This window comes from Sarcophilus harrisii, chromosome 4 (genome assembly GCF_902635505.1).
Source record: "Sarcophilus harrisii chromosome 4, mSarHar1.11, whole genome shotgun sequence".
NCBI lineage: Eukaryota > Metazoa > Chordata > Mammalia > Dasyuromorphia > Dasyuridae > Sarcophilus > Sarcophilus harrisii.
Genome location: NC_045429.1, coordinates 121,987,516 through 122,010,224, shown reverse-complemented (window position 1 = coordinate 122,010,224; position 22,709 = coordinate 121,987,516). Strand labels below are relative to the sequence as shown.

General features: G+C 33.0%; 1 protein-coding gene across 23 annotated transcripts in view; it reads left to right on the top strand.

The window, feature by feature from the left end:
- Positions 1 to 22,709, top strand: part of AFDN (afadin, adherens junction formation factor) — a 154,762-nt gene that overhangs the window by 126,198 nt on the left and 5,855 nt on the right. For 7 of the 23 annotated variants that reach the window (XM_031937483.1, XM_031937474.1, XM_031937471.1 and 4 more), the window contains 7 exons: positions 1,827 to 2,021; positions 2,577 to 2,668; positions 3,020 to 3,205; positions 7,167 to 8,195; positions 10,330 to 10,365; positions 17,273 to 17,407; positions 20,695 to 21,211. In XM_031937483.1, coding sequence (XP_031793343.1) covers positions 1,827 to 2,021; positions 2,577 to 2,668; positions 3,020 to 3,205; positions 7,167 to 8,195; positions 10,330 to 10,365; positions 17,273 to 17,407; positions 20,695 to 21,211 — 2,190 coding nt within the window. The remainder of the gene's footprint in view (positions 1 to 1,826; positions 2,022 to 2,576; positions 2,669 to 3,019; positions 3,206 to 7,166; positions 8,196 to 10,329; positions 10,366 to 17,272; positions 17,408 to 20,694; positions 21,212 to 22,709) is intronic. The other 16 variants (XM_031937486.1, XM_031937485.1, XM_031937489.1 and 13 more) reach the window with 12 other exon arrangements.

The window sequence follows — 22,709 nt, the reverse complement described above, 5'->3', positions numbered from 1 at the left end:
TTTTTTTTTTTGTTGTTGCTTTAAGCTCTCTTATAAAATACTGTTATTTAATCAAGTGGCAATATTAGTCATTTTATTCATATAGCATTTCTGAGAGGTTTATAGAAAAAATACTGGACTTGGCGTCAGAAGACCTGGTTTAAATAATAAATCAATAAGCAGGTATTTATTTAGCACCTGCTCTATGTAAAACAACTAGAAAAGAGAGACAAAAGTGAAACAGTCTGCTCTTAAGAAGCTTACATTCTATTGAGGGAAATTGGCTAAAAAGAGAAGTGGAAAGGCAGCTAGGTGGCACAGTGAATAGTGTACCAGCCCTGAAGTCAGGAGGACCTGAGTTCAAATTTGACCTCAGACACTTAACACTTTGTAGTTGTGTGACCCTGCGCAAGTCACTTAATCCCAATTGCCTCAACAAAAAAAAGGGGGGATGGGGGAGGATTCTTTTTAGATCCTTGCAATACTAGGGCATCTATAATGTTGCTCTCAGATAAGTTCTAAAATGTACTTCAGAGCCCAGTCCAATATCAAGGTACTCTTGGCATATGCAGACCCAATTTTGATCTTAAAGAATCAGCTTCTAATTCTGTCTCAATCTTGGAACAGAACTTCAAAAACATATCTCCAAGCTTGGGCAACATTTATGTTATCTATCGAGTTTGTCCACCCAGTGATAATAGTGTCCTTTTCCACAGACTGATTAACAATAGAAATATCAGTAGACAAATTCTATTTTCCTCCATTACAGAAACTACTAACAATGAAAATTCACAGATATGGATCTGCATGAACAGGGCATGTAACTGATTCCATTTTTCTCTTAGTCTTCCAATTTGAGGGCAGGCCTATATGTGGATCTGTGATACTTTTGGGGCTCAGCACTTCCAGCTTGGGCTATTCACATAAGCTCAGAACTCCAGCTTGCTCATCTCGGTGGTTTTGATATAATTATAGCATAAAGTTGAGAGAAGGAAAAGTCTTTGCACATTTCAAAATGTTTTATGTGAATTGTTAGCTCTCTCAACCCTAGAACATTGCTATATTTCAGTTGAATTAAGGGTAGAAAGATTTTTGCCCATTTGTTTGTAGTCTCCTTTTTGAGAACATATGGTCATGAGAATTAGACTTTTTTTCTGAATCATTTTTCTGAACTTTTCAAAATCTACTGTCCAAGTTTTAAATTAAATGTCTGACTATGCCTTGTGTTCCATTTGGTTGTCTGGAAAATTGATTTATGCAATTATCTGACTTGGATTTATCTGAAAAATTGACTTAGTGACCCCAGATAAATTAAATTATCAGTATTTAAAAAACAATAACAACAAAAGTCTCTTTTGTTGAGACTATTGAAACATATTTTGTATTCTATATGAAAAGACTGAGAGGACACTTGGTATAGTTGAGGGTTTACTTTGGGGAATAGAAAAACCTGGTTTCAAACTCTATTATACCAGCTTAATCATAGACCTTAATATCCCAGTGCTTCAGGCAGCTCTCTTAAGACTACAAATTAAAGTAAGTTTTTGATTTACATAAGTAAAGGTAATTTCCACAATCGGATTTCCCCATATCATTGGGTTTAGATTCCTCGCAGTCCCCACCCTCCAATGAAGACCCTATTTAGCTGCTATGCTCAATATAACTACTTTCCACATCTTAAGACCTTCTCTCCCCCTCTCCCCATTTTTTTTTCTAATTGGTTTAAAATTTTATTTCCCTTTCCAAAGGTTAAGAAAAATACATAAAATCATGCAGAACATTTTTGAGTAGAATCTTTTAAGACGAGAAAAAAGAAAGAGCTATTTTAAATGTCCTTTTTTATGTAGTTTCAGATCGACGAGGTTCAGGTAAACCTCGACCAAAGAGTGAAGGGTTTGAGCTGTATAACAATTCAGCACAGAATGGATCACCTGAGAGTCCTCAGCTGCCTTGGACAGAGTATAGTGAACCAAAGAAACTCCCAGGAGATGACAGGCTCATGAAGAACAGAGCTGATCACCGGTCCAGCCCTAATGTAGCAAGTAAGGCAAATTAAGCTTATTTTTTATCTCCTAATAATTCAATATTTGTTCTTATGCATGCATATGCATAAATGGAGTTGTGAGTATGTTTTAAAGCCCATAAATTAAACAATATTGTATGGGTAGCTCTACTATGAAAAAATTGCCATAAGTATATCAAAATTTTATAGAATTTTGATTAGCCTACAGAGAGTTAATGTTCAATGTAGGGAAAGCCAAAGGAGGAGTCATAGTTGAAATAAACATTGAGGACCCTTCCAAAAGTTTATGTTGTTTAGATATAGTATAGTATGAATACTAGCACCAGTATCAGTGCTATGGAAATAATATACTCTCTGCAAATGCATCTGCTTAAATAGAACGTGGGCTTAAGTAAGCAATTAAAATTATGTGTTGTCCAATAGTCTTAATGAAGTCATTATATTTAACCTATTTTCTTTCTCTGTGAGTATTGATTTTTTAAGTAATGGAATTTGTGGGAATTAATTTTGGTTTTTGAACATTAACGTGTAAATTATACATATATTGAGACTTTTTTCTAATTGCCTTCAACAGATCAGCCTCCTAGTCCTGGAGGGAAAAATACATATGCCACTGGAACATCAGCTAAGATAACATCTGTTTCTACTGGAAATCTTTGTACAGAGGTCAGAAGAAAGGAGTTAAACGTTTTTCTTATCCTTAAATCTGGTTAGGAATACTGATTGCTAGTTCTCAACCAGCTTTTTTAAAATTATGATTTAATATTAAATATCATTATTTACATAATGCATTTCTTTACTTGGATATCTAGTTATCAAATTTTGAGTACTTTGGTCTTGAGCTTTAAAATTTGTTAAAATTTTAAGATTTTGTGCTATAATGTTAAGGTAAGTTTTATTGTTTTGAGATATTTTCAGATCTCTAAGATGAAAGTTTCTAAAGATAATAAGAAATAAGCTCTTTGTGAAAATAGTTATATAACTACTTTTCTTTTTTATGTTCTGTGCCTTTTACAGGAGCAAACACCACCACCAAGACCTGAGGCATATCCTATCCCAACTCAGACATATACCAGAGAGTACTTTACATTTCCAGCTTCCAAATCCCAGGATCGTATGGTTCCTGTTCAAAATCAGTGGACCAATTATGATGAAAAACAACAGATCCAGACAGATAATAATCATTCCAGTGTCATAATTCAGGTTGGAAATTACTTATTCAGCTAACTTTCTAAAGCTTTTTTTATTCTGAGACATTTTAGAATTGCAAATAGGTTTAAAAAAAAACAAAACCTGAAATTTGTTATTTGGTGATATGGGATATAATCTTAAAAATAAAGTGAATTGAGGGCAGCTAGTTGGTGTAGTGGGTAGAGCTCCTCCAGCCCTAAAGTCAGAAGACCTGAGTTCAAATGTGGTCTTGGACACTTAACACTTCCTAACTGAGCAAATCTCATTAGATGAGATAACCTGATTCTTCCAGCAATCCTGTTAAAATACTATATCGTTAAAATAACTTTATTAATTCCAATTTAGAGATGAAATAATTGTAGCTTACAGATTTTCTTAGTTAGTGCTGGCAGTGTTCCTTGTGAATATCAGAATTCGGTTTTTAAAATCCTTTATTTTTATTGTTATCTTTGTGTTTTTAACATTCCCATTTCCAAATATATCCCTCCTGGACCCAGTAAGCTGTCCCTTATTACAAAAAACAAAACAGAAAGAAGGAATAAACATTAAACAAAATTAAGGAACACATTCGCCAAATCTGCTGAGCCCTACTTTATTATACCAACTTGTAGTAACTTCAACCTTTTTGCTTGGCACAAATTTTACTTTACTCTGTAAAATGCTGGGAATGACATAAATATGATTAAAAACAATCCCTACCTGCAAGAAGCATACCTTTTAATGTGGAAGACAAGTACCTCTAATATATATACATATATACACACACACCATATACACACCATAAACATAAAGTTAATAAATGTAATTACAAAATAGTTTTGAATACAAGCAAGATCTGAGAAAATGCTGTCTTTCCTTGTTGCCTCCATTTCTTTTCTGACTTTGCAACCCTTTGTTTTCTGTATTCCAGTTTCATCACTAAACTAACCTACTTTCTCCAAAATTACTTCTTGTCTCTTAACTGCCAAATATTACAGTCTTTTCTTAATACTCATCTTTCTTGACTTCTTTGCCTTCCTGTACACTTTGCCCATGTGAGTTTTCATAAGACTACAATCTCCTGATTCTCCATCTGTCTAAATCCTCTTTCAAAGTCATCTTTGTTTATTCATTATCCATGTTAGACTCCTTAACGATCAGACCTCTCCCATGACACTCCTGGATCCTCTTCACTCAATACTCTTTCCTGGTGACTTCATTAGTTTCTATTTGTTTAAGTATTATCTAGTAAGATGATTCACAAATGTGTTTATGTATATATGACTATGTATATGTGTATAATCACACATGCAAGCATATACACTTTATATTATTAAGTGAAATAATACATAAAGTACTTTATACATCTTAAAGCACTATATAAATGTTACCAATGATTGTTAATGGCAAATAAAGTGTAAAATGAAATTATTTAGTACTTTCATAAAGAATGTCCAGCAGAGCTTACAGTTCGAAGAGAGTTGGGCTTTTATTGAGGAGTTAACCCAGAGTAAATCAATTTCCAATTTAATTAAGTTTATTATTTCAGAAGCTCATGAAACCAAATTCTATATTTTAATACTCTTTGAAGACAAAATAAAAAATTAGTGTCATGGACAACATTAGTGGAAATGTACAGAGTTGGGAGAGTAATGGAGGAAAGCAAGGTAGACTTCTTGACGCTCAAAAGTTGTGGAATAGGGGGGTTGTTGTGAGAGAGGTAAAATTTTACCAAATAATTGATTATAGCAACTAATACAAGCACTTCCATTGTTGTGAAAAATACATCCAGGAAAAAAATTCCTCCTTTTCTTATTTAAAACAATTTCTTTTACATTTGTTTTTTAAAACTTTCAAATTCAAGATTCTTTCCCTTTTCCCCACCCTTAGCCCCATTAAGAACCACATGTCAAGTTATGCAAGTGCAAAACATTTCTATAAAAGTCATGCTGTGAGAGAAAACATACATCTCCCACCCTAATTTAAAAAAAAACCCTCAAGAAAAATAAAGTTTAAAAAAAAAAGCGAGTATGATTCAATCTGTATTCAGAGATGATCTATTTCTTCTCTGGCTATGGATAGCATTTTTCAACCTAAGTTCTTACGAGTAGTTGTGGATCATTGTATTGCTGACAATAGCAAAGTCATTTACAGCTTGGTCATCCCAGAACATTGCTATTGCTTTGGGTACAAGTACATTTCACTTTGAGTTCATGAAGGACTTTCAGGGTTTTTTTTCTGCTCATCATTACCTTGGAAGAATTGTGGGTTGTACCCTGGAGTCATGGGAGGAAGATAATCCTTTTTGAATCCTTCCAAGAAAATCTTTGAATTTATCTCAAATTCAAAATTCCTCTTTGAGGCTTCACATGTAGACATTTTGCAAAATCACTGTTGTCTTCTTCTTGCCTTATATTTTGATCTTTCCTGTTGCTATAGTAAATTTTTTATGGCCAGGGTTCTTTTTGCTTTTTTGCTCATTTTTAAAAGTTGAGCTCTGCTCCTGGGGAGGGGACAGTGTTCTAAGTGGTTTTTGCAGGGGAATAGTGTCCTCTCACTGGCTTACCACACTGGGGCCAGAAGTGCTGGAAGCTTTCCCATTGCACTGGGTTGGCCTGGCCTATTTTGCAAGAATTTGGGAGCTCACAATTTGCCTTCTACAGTGGGGCTAGAAACCTCACAGCTGGCCATGTGATCCACAATCTCTCTGGCTGATTTTTCCCCAGACTAAGAGCCTGTCCCGCTAGATTCCCTGCACCTTGCACAAACAGGGATATGTCCCCCATCCACCTAACCAGATCTTTCTTGAAGTCCTTCTATGTTATCCTATGCTGGAAAATTGCTTCACTTTGAATTTTTGTGGGTTCTGTCACTCCAGAGTCCATTTAGAGCCTCTGCTTGATTTAGTGTGTGTGTGGTTTTTTTTTCCTTCTGAGGGAAAACTGGGAAGAGTTCAGGCAACTTCCTGGTTGCTTTCTACCACTGTGACTCCATCTCCACACTAGATCATATTTGGGAAGTTATTCGGTGCATTTCCATGAACCCTGAATTTCCACCTAAAATAAATGCCATTGTTCTTTATTGCCGAATGACTAGTAGTCATAGAATATTGCAGTTTCCGAAAAATCAACATAATGGGTTATTCAAAGAGATGGCCATGGTGATCATAAATAGATTGGAGAGCATATTACTAATAAAGAATTGCACAAAAGAAAGGGCATAACAAAGAAATTTGTAAAGGTAGGCCCAGTTTTATGGTAAGAATTAGAGATAATAGATTGTCAAACTATGTGCCGCACTAATACACACATAATGTCTTGATCCAAAGGAGATCTCTCATTACATGTTATGATTAAGACTGTTTTCTTCTCTCCAACTCCCCATGATTTATAAAAGGATATAGACCAGGAATTCCTTTGAACAGGATGGTTTAGTGGGTTGTGATTTGTATTATTAGGAGGGATTTTTTCATTCCCAGATCCATTCAAGAATTTCATGAAGTATGCTTGAAAAGATTTTTGTTTGGGATAGTGGAATTTTAGCCCCTGAGAAAAAACACACAGCAGAGGAGAAATCCATGGATTCCTTTTTTTTTTTTTTTTTTTTTTTTTTTTTTTTAATGTTCTCTGAAATAGGTATCAAGGTGATTAAAAATTAACTTTTAAAAGTATAGCATTTCAGAATTTTGTTACAGAGAACTTTTTTATTTGTTGATCTTTTCACGAGCATTGTTTTATATATGTAAAAAATTTTTGTGGTTTTTCCTAAAAACATTGTGAGAAAGTAACAACATCTTTATTTTCCATTTGAATTGGGTTATTGATCAAGTATATGTTCATACTGCATATATTAAATAATTGTAAAATAAGAATTCACATTTAGAAAGTTTGATATTGTCAGCTCTTTTAAGATCATTTAGAAATTATTTTCTAAATATTCTATTTATTTTTTAAACTTTTTTTTTAAATGCATTAACTTAACTTTTTTTTTCTAGCGTGTTACTCGTTCCCAAGAAGAATTGAGAGATGATCAAGTTTACCAGACAGAGTGTCATCACAAAGATACAGACTATTTAGAGCGAAAGTCTGACAGTGACATATGGATAAATCAGAGCTCCTCTGTGGAATCTAGCACATCTAGCCAAGAATTCTTGAACCATTCTTCTAAGTCCATTACCCCAGCTTCTACTTTAACCAAAAGTGGTCCTGGCCGTTGGAAAACACCAACAGCTCTTCAACCAACTCCAGTGGCTATTTCCCAACCTATTCGAACAGATCTTCCTCCTCCACCCCCACCTCCTCCTGTGCACTATGCAGCTGATTTCGATGGGGTTCCAATGGATTTACCTCTGCCTCCCCCTCCCCCTCTGCACCAGGTAGGATCCCAGGCTACTCCAGCAGCAGCTGCAGAACGGAAAAAGAGAGAGGAACATCAGCGGTGGTATGAAAAGGAAAAAGCTCGTTTAGAAGAAGAGAGAGAGAGGAAGCGAAGAGAACAGGAAAGAAAGCTGGGTCAAATGCGCACTCAGCCCCTGACCCCTAGCCAAGTTACTCCTGGACCCGTGCAGCAGATAAAGCCAGAAAAACCATCCACCTTACAGAGACCCCAAGAAACCGTCATCCGGGAACTACAGCCCCAACAGCAGCCGCGGACAATTGAACGGAGAGATTTGCAATACATTACAATCAGCAAAGAAGAGCTTTCCTCTAGTGATAGCTTGTCTCCTGACCCATGGAAACGGGATGCCAAAGAAAAGCTGGAGAAGCAGCAGCAAATGCACATTGTAGACATGCTAAGCAAAGAGATTCAAGATCTTCAAAACAAACCTGATCGGACAGCAGAAGAAAATGACCGTTTGCGAAAACTCATGTTAGAGTGGCAGTTCCAGAAGAGACTCCAAGAATCAAAGCAGAAGGATGAAGATGATGAGGATGAGGAAGATGATGATGTAGATACCATGTTAATTATGCAGCGCCTAGAGGCCGAAAGAAGAACCAGGGTAAAGGGGAAAAATCCTTTGGGTGTGCGTATCTGGGATCTATCTCTACTTACTTTCTTAATTTCTGTCTTATGGCTGTATATAAATTCATAAACACAATATAGAAACTTTTAAAAAGGCTGGATCTAACATAGGTTAAGTTAATTCTTATCAGATTGAATCTCATAAAGTTGATGCAAAGGACATAGGCTATAGTGACTAACTGAAAATTAAAGTTTCAGACACAAAAAGAAAAAAATATTTAGCAAATACTAGATGTCTTGTGTCAGCAAATTAGATGTTTTTAATAGCAAGTTCACAAATTATTCTTTTCACCTTCCTTTTGAGTAAGCAAAAATGAAAAAAGGTATTCTTTTCTGGCTTTTAGTGGCTTTGAGAAAATGAAAGAATGTAAAAGTATTTCTTTGGATCCAAATACTATGCAGTGAACTGAGAAGAACAACCAAACACTGTTTTCAATGTAACCTGTCTTCAATGAGTTTACATTCTAATAGGGTGAGAAAATATATGTAGGGGAACTATAGTCCCTAGGAAAGAGTTTTGTCCCGAGGATTCATTAGAAATGGAGGGAACCATAAAGGAGTTATTATTTCCAAACACAAATATTTATTATAATTTATATTAATTTAATGTTTAACAGAAAACTTATTGGTTGGCCACAATGTTTTAAAGACCAGAAGAATTTTTCTAAATTAAAAGATTTTATTTGAGGTACAAATAGAAGGGCAATTAAACATTTTGCTCATCTTTTTTCCCCATTTCAATTTGATTGGTACTTTTCAAAAACATAAAGACAAAAGCCAGTTATTTTTATCTGATTAAAAATAATGTAAAAATGCCAAAATTCAGTTAAAGTTCATTTGTTTCTTCAATGAGGTAAGAAAAGTACTGATAGTTGTATTTCCTGGTTAGTTTGTTCTTACAGCAACTTGCAAAAATTAATGCTGAATATTTTTATTCAATATTTTATTGTGTTATGATATAGTGAGATAGCTAAGATTGTGGAATCTTTCACATATTAATTTATTTTTTGATTCTAACTCTGTTCATCTAATTGGGCTGCTATATCTGGCCCAATTTAATACTATTTAAAGATAGTTTAAAATGCACTATGTATGGATAATATTTATAAACTATGGCTCAGCTAGGTAGGGGTGTGTGTGTGTGTGTGTGTGTGTGTGTGTGCGTGCGCACACACACACACACACACACAGATTTACTATTTCAGGCTTTTTTTTTTTGTTTGGATTCTGTTTATTGGCTAAAATTAAATTAAATGCAAATATATATATATATATATATATATATCCCAAAAATTAACTTTAGGCATTTGTAGGATTCTTAAATATTGGGCCTAGTTTTTGCTATGAATTTTGTTTACTAAATTTATTTAAGAATGATTAATAAATTAATTTTCAATAGCAGGTGTTTCTTTTAACAAATTAAATGTAGTTATTAATGATGCTAATTTGCTGATGTTTAATTTCCTAAATTTATTCTAGGTACGCTTTCTTATTTTTCTCTCTAGTAGTGGACATAGCCCCTTTGAATTAATTGATGGCTAGATTCTTGACTTTAAGTTGATAATTACATAAATATGATGAATGTAAGTCTTTTGCTGAAGTTTCACTATTTTTATCTCTGATCATAAAACTTCTGTTTATGGTTTTAAAAGACTTTTTTAACATTATTCCAAATAATAATCAAAGCAATCAGATGTTTATATGTAATTTTACTTGTAGTTGCTTATGTCTTGGAGGTCTACCTCTTCATTATTGATAGTCCAATGGAAGTTAACAAACCACTGGGTATTATATATCATCTCTCCAGATTTTGGTCTTAAGAAAATTTTTCACTAACATTTTTAGAGTATTTCTTTATTTGACTCATATGTACATTATTCTTAGAAGTTCTCCAGTTCTTTATCAGGGCTGCTGCTCTCATTTCTATAATGAAGAAATAAAAATGTATCAGTCTGCTGTCATTATCCTCATGTAAATCAGTTGATAGTTCTTTACTTTTTTCCTCTGGTATATGCTTCAGAAACCGATGAAGTAAGAAATCAACAAAATTGCCTTTGGGCACAATAGGAGTCTGAACTTAAACTTTTTTTTTCACACTTCATCTTTCTTTTTTTTCCCTTCTCTATTACCTGCAGCAGACTGCTATGCCAGCAATCTCTGTTCTAGATTTGGTATGTTCCTGTTTCTTTCCCTTCAGTACTTTTTTTCCTGTCTTGATTTTCTTTAGTGATGGTAGTGTTATGTTTTTAAATAGATCCAATGTGTATTGGGTATTTTATTTTTAATCTCTTTAAGAGGTATCCTAGATCAGGATGTAGATCAGTAACTCACTTAGAAGCATGCATTTTAAATGTCCTTAGAATTAGACACTTTGTTTAAAGTATTATATTTTGTTTGGATTTAATTGTTTTCAACTTTAATCATATGATCTATGTTTGATTTATTTTTTATTTAAATTTTTGACATATATAATGCTATTCCAAATCTACCATTAGAATTGTTTTTAGAAAATCTGAACATTTGGGGAAATTTTAGAACTAGATCTTAAATGGAAAAAAAAAAAAAAAAAGTAAAGGAAATTCGAGTTTATATAGAAAATTCAAATAGGATTTAACCAAATTTGTCAATTAGGATATTTTAACCCATCAATGGGATTCCATGGTCTTAATGAAGCATATTTATTTTGTTGGGTTTTTTTGTTGTTGTTGTTGTTGTTTTTCTCAATAATAGCTTGTGGTTTTTAGTTCATTTTAACAACCATACCGATTTAGTGAAATAAACTAAAAATACTTCATTGATTTTTCTCTCAAAAAAAAAAATTCATTCTAACATCCCAGTCATGCTAAAGAATTTATATTTCTACCAATTTAAGATTAATAATACTAATTATCAAATTAATATGTCTTATCCGTGAAGTGAAATCATAATCAGATCATCATTTATATATCTTTGAATTGAATCTTTTATCTTAGCCACAGTTTTGAGGATCTATAACAAACACTTGATATACTAATTGGTCATTGATATAAAATTTCATTGTTATTTATGTCTTGATGACATATGGAATACTACCATGAATCTAGGATTTACTTCTTAGCTTTGTAAATTCAAAAACCCAATTTTATCAGTTCATTCAATGGTTGTTAATGTTTTGGGAAATCAGTTAACTGGACAGGTTGCCCTAATAAAAGGTATTTATTATCAGTGGAATACTGTTTCTACTCAGAATCCCTAGCTTCTTTCAAAGTACAAATCAATAGCCAACTCTTACCTAAAGTCCTTTTTTGATCCTCCCCCTCCAACTTCTTCTGAGTGGTCTTTCTCCTCAAAATAGCTTTGTAAATATTTTATGCATATGTAATCTGTGTACATGCTATTATCCTGTCCTTGAGGGCAGATATTTTTAAAGTTTCATCTTTTTATCCCTACTGCCTATCAAAATGCCTAAAACAAAGGATATATTTTTTTAAAAAAAGGTCTAACTAAAACACTAACAAAACTCAGAAAACTAATACAAATCATTATTGTACTTAGTTAATTTAGAATAAAGCATGTATGTGCTAAGAACATTAGAAATATTAGAAAATGTATGCCATTCAAACTTTCCTTTCATACTGACATTAAATTAGCAATCAGACAATTGTTTCGTTGGTACATGTGTAATAAAAAGAAACGAAATTTATCATGTGGCATGTATCATTCATACTATTCAACACATTTGAATAATTATGACTATTATTGAACATTCCTTGCTGGTGTATAAAAAATAGAAAAAATTCTCCCTTGTTCAAAAAGATAAGTATTAGAAATTGCTTTTTCTGGACCTTCTTTTTCTAGATTCTATAAAGATCATTACTCTTTTGTTTAAATTTTATATTAATAAATTTAAAAATAATTATGATAATACCTAGCATATATCACTTTAAGCCTTGCACAGCTTCTATTTTCTTTTCCATATCCTCTTGAATTTTAAAAGCAAGACTCTTGTAACAAAATATATATATCACAATGGTCTTACCTCTAAAATAAATGTCTCAAGCCATATCTTGAGTCTGTCATATGTCTTAGGAAGAAAATAGTTTAATAACACATTTTTATAAATTCTCATTTAGGATATGTAATGTGACTAATCACATTTTGTGTGGGTGGGTTTTTTTTTGTTGTTTTTTTTTTTGTTTTTTTAAGGAAAATATATTTTCATTTTGTTTTTTAAATTCTAGAGGTTTCAAGTCTTTATGCAAAGAACCCATGTCCAAATTAAACTTCTTTTTCCCCTTTGGGATAAAACTCACCCAAGTGTTTTTGAAAAATTTTTCTGGTAAATAATTTGCTATCTGAAAATTACATATCTAATCTCTAAATTTCACTTGGGAACATTGTAATTTCATATGCAATTAAAATAGAAATTTCTCATCTTTGTTTCTTTCCAGTTCATATCATAAAGTATTTACTTCGTGCTAGGTCCTTATGTTAGGGTGTGAGGATGCAAATACAAATCTGAAATGGTCCTTTCCCTGAAGAAGCATTTTTCCCCCCTAGTGGGGTGCTTATAACATTGGAACTTAGCTGTCTTTCATGCAATTCGCATGCCCCTTGTACTCTCTGCCTTTTCATTTTGAACCAAGGAAAATTGTGTTAGTTCTATCAGCACAATATATTATATTCTAAGAAGCATGTTTCCTAGAAATAACTTATATGTTAACATTCTAGAAAACATTCTGTAAGACTATATAAAAATAACTAATCTGTAAAAGCTTTTAAAATAGTTAATAAATAATAGTTTTTCTAAATACAAGTTAAATAGCTGAACCTAAATTTTTTCTAGTGTGCAGTTTTAAAAGATTTTATGAAATATTAGTAGTAATAACTGGGCTTTTGTTTAGAAGTTAACAAAAGTAAAACAAAACCTTAAAAAAAAAAAACCCTAAGTTTGTGATCTGCCTAATTTTTTTGATATTCCATATCACCAGATATCCCAAGAATTCTATAGCTTTTTTTCTCAATAAAAATTGAATCAATAAGCATTAATTAAATATCTTCTATGCACCTAGGGTACAAGTAAAGACAAAAGCATTCCCTGCCTCAAGGATCTCACATTCTGATGTGGGAGACAACATGGAAACATGTATAAACTGGACATGATTTCAGCGAGAAGGCACTAAAATTAAAGAGGGCTTAGGAAGATGTATTGCAGGACATTAAATTTTATTTTACATGAAGCAAGACAAAAGGCAGAGGTAAGAAAGGAGAAAATTGAAAGCATGAACAACAGCCAGTGAAAATGTAGCCAGAAGATGGAAAGGAAACAGCAGGGAGACTGGAGTACTCCTAGATGTATTCTGGAAAGGTATACTGGGAAGGCAAAGTCACAAAGTTTTCTAAAAGTCAAGAAAAAGGCATTTTCAAGTAATTGATTGCATTCTTTTGCACATGTGATTGAACATAAGTAGGCTCCTTTATGTAAGTACTTAGTGTACTACATCTGGTCCAGAGGAGGCACTCAATAAATGTTGGCTCTTGAGGGTGTAATCCAAGCAAGAACATGCACCAGGAGCCCAAGGGGATTTTCTTGTGCAGGTTTGTTTGTATGATTCTTACTGTGATATTGAAAGATTGGCCTCAAAGTAGTTTGATTAGGTTAGAATGGGACTGAATAACCACTTAAGACCACTAGCTATTTTTGAATATTGTTTACAGTTAGTAAAAACACATACACACAAAGCTTAAGAGCTAGTCCTGAAGCCATTATCATTTATCACATTCCTAAAAATTAAAGTTTTATAAGTGTGATACTGACACAAACAAATAGCTATGGCAAGAAAGGAAAGAGCCACTAAATTTCATAGAATTTATAATATGAGATATATTTGTTTTTGTAGGAAAACCTATAGATTTAAAGGAGATTAGAATAAATATCTACACCTACACCCTTTTACAAAGTCACAATATTTGAAGAGGGTTCTTTGAAGAGTCATGATTGTACAACATAGTTTAGTGGCCATTAGCGTCTTAGAATTCAGAAATTATAAAGAATCCTTAATATACATGACTGGCTTTCACCTCATTTTCCAAGGACTAAAATATGATGTAAAATCAAGGAATGTTTGTATCTCTATATCTTTATCAATATTGGTTATTATTTTGGTATCCCCAAAAGTTTTGTTTGCCATTTAGCTAATAGTATCATCTGAGTTGTACTGTTTTGAAAAGAACCTGTTACAAAATCTAAAATGTCAATAGGACTTTTATTCTTTTTCTGAAAAATAAACTAAGTATGAGTTTTAAGATGAACTTGATCCCCATTGTGTAATATCCAGTAGGAAGAGTTTAATAATAGAATATCTTGTTTTCATTTTCCTCATAAAATTCCTCTTTTTCCTGCATTTTTAATACCATTAATAACTGATGTAGCAATTTCCTTTTAATTAGGATTTCCATGCTGTTTTCCTAAAGGACAAAGTTTCTCATATTTGATTAATTAGATTTGATTTGGTTGATAGAGATTACTTAGATTGATTTTGAGATTATTGATAGAGATTGATGAAGATACCTATATATTTTAATCCCAAAGACCAGTTTTACTAATCATTGTCCTTTCTCTATCTTAAATTGTGCTTAATTACAGACTCATTTTGTTAGAATTTAAAAGTCGGTTTTCCTAGTAGTTTTTAGATCCATGTTTGGCTAAACTGAGGAGTAAGCTATTGTCATATAATCTCTTTGATAATCATTTTTGTCTGGGATTAGGAAAAGACATAATTATTTAATTTGGGGTTTTAACAAGATTGTTTTTGTTATTGCTGATATTAAAATGTGATGGTGCTGATATTCAATGGCATTTGAGGAGTGGCTTCCATATTTTGGTTGTGATGAATTGGGGAAACAAATAGGAGGTGTCACACAGAATATATATAGGAGTGGATAGGTCTTAATGTGCATTGTTGGTGGAAACTCCCACATCACTGGAATCTGTTGGAGTATTAAAGTGTAAAAAGGGTTATGTTAAAGGTGAATTTTTTACTCTCCTTTTTAAAGTATTTTTAGCCAGACCTCAGTAAGAAGGGGAAGTTTTTTGTTTGTTTTATCATACTACAGAAGTTGAAATTTAAAATTTTACTATTGACAATTTCATTAATAATTGAGTTTAATGGCAATTTCAGCATTATACTATTTCACTAAATACTAAAATTTCACTATCATTAAAAGGATTATTAAACCAATAGTTTATTCAGGTTAATGCAAATTGCTCAACATCCAATTAGGTAAATTCCTTCACTCTCTTGAAATTAAAATGAAGATAGATTTTTTTCTTCTTGATGTTTTTATAGTCAACAACTGAACAATATTTGAACATTTTTTAGTGTAACAGAACCAAGTGATCAGATATCATATGTTAAGTTTAACAATATAAATTTGAATTAACCATATCAATATGCAACTTGTTGTAAATGTGTTGCAAAAAATGTTTTTGACATGTATTTTTACCTTTCTGGGATTCAGTTTCCTTAACTAAAAGAAAAGAAAAAAAGAGTTGGACTGGATGACCTTGAAAGATCCCTTTAACTTCTATATCTTTTAGCCTATAAATATTGGCACCATTTTAAAGTGTGTGTGTGTGTGTGTGTTTATTTATTTCATATATCCTGAAGCCTCAAGTTCAAGAAATATAATCTGAAGAAAATCATCTTTTGGCTATATGTTGTCTAATGTCCAAAGGGAGAGGACCAAAATTCTCTAAAAAAAGATTTTGGAGACTGAAGACTGAAATTTATGTGATATTAAATTAGTATTAAAAAGACACTGGTGTCAAAGAATATGATCACAAAATTGAAAAAGTGTTACAAAAAGAGGGTAAATTGCTCCAAGATAGCAGCTCTGCTTCTCACAATTTATTTTTAGCAATTATAGGTATGAGTGTATATCCACATACTTGATTCCAAATAGAGTTTGATTTCTGATTTTCAGAGTGGATATCATTGGGGAAACCAGATTTTATATGTGAAAATTCTCTTATCATATTTTATGGGAATGTATGCATTCCACATGGAACGACACCTTTATTCACATTTGTCTTAATTTGTGTGGGCCTCTTAATATAAATAAATTTACCATTTGACAAAAGAAATATTTTTATGTTTAAATAGTAATATAAAGGAAAAATATCTCTGATTTCTCATCTTAGTTAGGTTTTGCCAAAAATATGCTTAATTGGGTTTTTAAAATCTTTTATGTGATTGGAATTAATACAATCACTTAATAATTTTATGTGATTGGAAAGCAACTTGTATGTAGAAAGGAATATATGTATAAGAAATAAAACTTTAGTGAAATCCTAAGATCAGAAAGTTTTAGACGTGAATGAGACCTTAGAGAGATAATTTAGCCCAACTTCATTTTACAGAGGAGAAAACAGACCAAGAGATGCCACGAGTTGCCCATAATCACATACCTCAATAAAGGGCAATGCTTAGATTAGAAAGATTTCTTATTCTATATTCGTTGTTGTTGTTGTTATTGTTGTTATTGTTGTTGTTGTTGTTGCTGTTGTTCTGGCACACCATACCACTTAAAATATTTATGTTAATCTCTTTTTAAGTTCTTGCATAATTTCTTATAAATAAAAAAATTGGGCTATCCCAAAAGATTTTTGAGTCACCCAGTATTTAGTAACGAAATGCCAAAGAGCATCAATATTTAGAATTTTAGAGAAGTCATGCAACTTACTTTCTCATCTCAGCTCTATAACACTCAGCTTGATATGCACTTGGGGAAGTCACTTTTTAACTTCTGAGTACTCATTTAATGCAATATGAAATTTTTTGTAATTTTCTTCCTCACTGCTATTGATTTTTCTATCACCAAAAACATATACAATAAAAATTATGGTTATGAGACTAAAGTTTGAAAGATTATTTAAAATTATCTAAAATAATTTACCACTGTCCTGCCTCACTGATTTTAATCTGGTATGTTGTTTCCGATTTTGGTGTGTATATGTGATACATCTTGATTATGGGCTTCTTTTGTCTTGTCCTGGAACAGTAGGTTTCACACAAATTAAAGTTAAATCTTTGTTAGTTACAGGATGAAGAACGGAGACGTCAACAACAATTAGAAGAGATACGGAAACGAGAAGCAGAAGATAGGGCCAGACAGGAAGAAGATCGTCGGCGCCAAGAGGAGGAGCGAGCAAAGCGAGATGCTGAAGAAAAGGTTATGGTCCTCTGAGGGCGGCTAGAAATTACCAACTTATCCCAAACCTAAGTGTTTGGCCTGGGCAAAGGGAGATAGAGATTACATATCCCTAAGATGCACATGACAAAAACAGGGCCTGGATTCCCAACTTTTATTATTGGACTAAAAACTTTTAACCCAGTCTGGCTCCACCTACCTCTCTTCTGAACTTTGTCTCCAAGCTCCTTTATCTCTCTCAAGCACTTGAACTCCAATACTTGATCTATTCAGCAAGGGGCCTCTGTCTAAAGAATCCATTTAACCTTGGGCTTATAACCCAGTATCTGAAACTAAATAGTGTGTTGTTGTAGTGGTGATATTTGTTAGAATATTTTTATTTATTGAACATGAAAAAGTTTAATTTGCTGACTTAACACAATCTTAATGCTGGAGATCTTATTCTATTCAAAGAAACAATGACTTAAAGAAAATTGAAAGAGAAATTTATTTAATTTCAGAATGCTAATCTGCTTAGTTCTCCCCCTCCCCCAAAAGTATTTGTTGATTTCCAGATACTGTTTCGCTCAAGCAACCCTTTCCTTTGAATTACAGTTTAAAGTAGTAAAGAATTTTAACACATATTCTCAGGAAATGGGAATTCTTACATTGTTCAGATTTTGGTTTCTTTGCATCTTGTGCTCTTATGAGTAGCTTAATTTTAAAATAAGTATTTCTTCCTTTCACTGAAGCCCTTTGATGTAAGAGAGGTTCTAACCACCACTTTTGCACTGTTTGGTTTGTTCTAAGATCACTGCTTGTTGCTGTATGTGATTTTGGAGAAGCTGTTTTCTTTGTCTCTTTCCTTCTAAGACGCCTCTGATTCTCACAACTTCATGTGAGGAAAACTCAATATCTATGATCATTCACCATTTCTTCATTGGTACAATGAAGTATATTAGTAGGAAATACAAAATAAAGTAATTCTCAGGAAATAGTTTGTCAAAATGGAATCTCTTAAAACATGAAGCAGTCAAAAAATAAAATCATTGGAATAGTCATTTAAAAGAGAGTTGAAGAAAATGCCATAAAGGAACCATGCTTGTTATATTGAAATAGATGATTCATGTCCGTTATAGGCCTTCACTCTCTCTTAACATTTATGATAAATATTTTGTGGTGGATCCAAACAGCTTGTGGGATATTCTCAAAGAGCAAGCATTCAAGACTAGTTCTTATTATAATCAATTTATATTTGTAAATGGAAACTGATGGTCATATAAGAACTACAGGCCAAAGGAATTCAGACTTGCAAAACCAGAACCAGTCAGCATTCTGGAAATTTGTGGTCTTGTGCTATCCATGGAATTCCCTTTTTTGGCTGTTTTCAATTCAGTGCTAACTCGACTATCTTGTATACTTCAAGACAAAAAAAAAAAAAAAAACCTTCAGTAAAACTTATACAACTACCAAGAGCTTCATCTGCTTTAGGTACAAAGTTGTAATAGTCTAGAGATTTGCCAAAAGATAGTCTGTAGGTTTAGTTTCAGAATATTGCACAATTAGAGAGGAAGCATTAGGATAAATTATATTGACCAAGACTTTGGTTTTGAAATATGCATCCTCTAGCTTTTAAATATGTTGACTGCAATTGTATTTTAGCAACTACTGCTATATTTGATTATGGACCAGTGAAACTGGGCGTTGGAAGTATGTTATACTAAAGTTGTCCAAAATCAATGACTTTGCTTTGTTGTAGAAAAAGATTGTCATTTGTTGGTTAGAATAAAGTTTCCTTGTGTCATGCAATTATATCTGCTTGTGAGATATTGTATCTCAAAAACCATCTGAAATTTTGCTAGAAATTAACTTGCATCTTGGTTAAGTAAAAGATGGAAGCTAGTGAATACTTACTGAGTTTCTCCTAGATGATTGTTAGAATAGCTTGTCTATTTTAAAATATTGACAGATAGCAAACTAACTCATTAGGACTCTTAGTGATAGCTTAATATGTATAGGTATAATACTGAATTTGATGATTTCTCTAGGAATATTTTGCCATGTGAGGATAAGATAAAATGCTTTGCTGCATTATTTCCTCAACTTGAGTCTGTTAGCTCCTAGAGATAACTATTGTTTATTAGAGATGAGAAGAGGCTATTATTAATACATTAAAGGGAACATCAGAGATTGACATATATTTTTTGAGAGATAATCTGTTTAGGTATTTCGAAATCGAAGCATTTTTCTATGCCATGAAAAACAGGCATAAAGAAATGAAAAAGAAAACTATAAGTTTTATTCCTGTGCCAAAGGAATCCTAGAGTCTTTGGTAAAAAATGAGTTTGGAAAGTATTTGTTTTTTCAATATCTAGTACTGAAAAGTTTTCCAAGCTAAAGGATACAACTTTTGTTTCAAAAATAATCTAAACACTCTTTCCCTTTTTCACCTTCGCTTGTCCTTCTTTGAAACTTTTGTCAATCTTTAAGAAAATGTGCTATTATAATTTTAATTGTGAAAATAGCTAATTTCATTAACACACACTGTCAATTACAGTCTGTGCAGATGTATGTCAAAAAAATGTATCATGTGTGTCAACATATTCAAATATCTTGTTCTGTTGCTATTGATGCCTAACTTTCATTGTCTGTCTATTAGGGGAGTATGTTAAGTTTTGAAATATGAATTAAGAATTGTGGAAAGCATGTGTTGTTTACTTGGGGGGGGGAGGCGGAATGGGGACATATTATGTCTTTTCAATTCACTTTTTTTTTTTTCTATTAAATGTCCTTTGAAAAACAGGAGGTAAGCCAGATGTCTTAGTTTTAAGAAATGTTATTTCCAAAAATAGTTGTAAATCTGAATTTTACTTGGGCTTCATGGAAAATAGCTTAAGTGTCAATGCCTCCTAAAATGTCATTTATTAGAGCCTTAACAATAGCCTATTTTATAGGAGCTTTTCCTCTCTAAGTTGTTTTGGGCTTTTTTATTTTATTTTATTTTTAAGTATTTACAACAGCAGGTAAGTTGATATTTATGCTTTAGTTAGAAATGCTCTCTTGCAAATGAATAGAAGAACAAGAGTGATGGGGCTAGATATGACTCTGATGGGTCTTTCAGTACTCCCCAGAAATGTAGAAACTCTGTTATATTTCAGAGAACAAGATCTCCAGGATGATCAGACCATTTTTATAATTAATGTGTTGTTTACATTACTAAATGGATTCAGTTTGGATAATTTTAAAAATGCCCTGTGAGGCCATAGTTGGGTCTAATTCCTGTTTCTTCCTTGTCTAATCTTCTCACCTTTGTTTATTCCCGCCTACAGAGGCGACAGGAGGAAGGGTATTACAACCGTTTGGAGGCTGAAAGGCGCCGACAGCATGATGAGGCAGAGCGGAGGCTGCTGGAGCCTGACGAGCCTGGTCTGTACAGACCGCCACTTCCACGGGACTATGAACTCCCACCCCCACCCCCTTCATCTAACGCTCCTCCTCCCCCACCTCAACGAAACACCTCTTACCTCAAAACACAGGTCCTCTCCCCTGACACGGTATACACTGCCAAGTTTGTTGCATACAATGAGGAGGAGGAGGAGGAGGAGGACTCCAGTCTAGCAGGTCAGGATAAGTACTCCTGCACGAGAAAATCTTATGGGGACTTCCCTCCTGCCGCCCTTAAGCCACAGCAGCCCTGCTGTCAGCCGCGCCCCGTCTCCGATGGCATCTATCTTTCCAACTCATTCCAGCTACCCTCGGTCAATGCCAACAGTACTGCTTACAAAACAGGCCAGCCCCCTCCCCCACCAAAAAAACCAAGTTTCTACCATCCCAGCAACTCAAAAGGTAGAGATAAGAAACAAAACTGAAAGACCAAATCTTCTTCCTTTCTACATATTTGGAAATCTCTCTGCATACTTCCCACTGTGATAATGTAGATATAGATGATCACTTATTTTGTGATTTTGATTTCACCTGATCACTGATCTCAGCATGGTGATCTCCCTCTAACTTCAAATGTAATGTCTGTGTGAATTTTCTTTTTCACAAATGTTTCAATTCTATTCAATTCTTTTTATGCTTTAAAAATTCACATCTTTGATCAAATGAAGACAATCTTTCTCAATTACTCCATAATCTGTTTGAAGTACTGTTGGTCTTGGCTTTCATTCTTTATCTCTAAATAATTCTGATAGTTGGTGAAATGAGCACCTTTTTCATGCATTTTGGGGACATATATACTTTCTGTAGTACTTTTTTGCTAGTACTGCAAGCATTTGTATTAAGGCTTTTATTACTTCACTCAAGGTAGAAGGACTCTTCATTCTGACTAAAATGCCAGGCGCATTTGGCCTATGAATGACTCTTGTATGTTTTTGAAAACTGGTACATAAAACAGTGCCCTGGGATTTTCTTGGCATAGGGAGATAGCACCATCTTGGCTATCCCAACAATAATGCAGGCTGCTTCATGACAGGGGAGTCAGAAAACCTCTTCCTCATTGAAATGTTTTTCTTTCAATTCATCTCTTTCCTAACTGGTCACTTTTCACATTGTATCTTTTTATTCTTAGTATATCACAGATAATCAGAAGATCTTACTAGAGACATAGTTGTATTTACTGTAACACATGTAGTTGACTGTAGAGTAAATACTACGATACTTCTGATTGTACCAAGACTTGGAAGCTCTCAGAAACACAAAGTTTAGAGAAAAATTTTAAATATTTTATATTCAATAGTGTAAAGGATTGACAAAAGTTATTTAGTCTGGTTTTATTACCTAAAGGAAATTGGGATTCTGATGATAAATATAAAGAATTTTTCCTCATATTCAGTAAAGTTTTATGAGATTTTTCTGGACAGCAAGCATAGTGCATTGGGACCCAATATAAAGCTTCTCATGAAGACAAAGAATTAACTTCAAAATTAAGAAATTTACTTCTGCTTTTAGTTACCTCAGATATAGTTCATGAAGGATATAGCCACAATGACTGTGGCTTCTACTAATGTAAATCAGTTTTGGACAAATTCATCCTGAATTTTTCAGATTGGCACTTGGATACTGAGGATTCGAAATGTAGTCAAAATAAATTTTTAAGTATTTAAACTTTCTTGTGAATTTTTAAACTTCTGCACATAGCATTCATATATGATAATAGTTTAAATAAGAACATTAGAGTTATCAAATTAGAAACAAAATTATGACCTTTATTAATACCACAGATTAAATTGGAGTTTTGGTACCACTTAAGGAATATTGTAGTTAGATTTCTCCTTTTAATCCTCTTAGCTTTTAGTCATATCACTAATCCTCATTTTATTTCACACTTAAAATATCACAT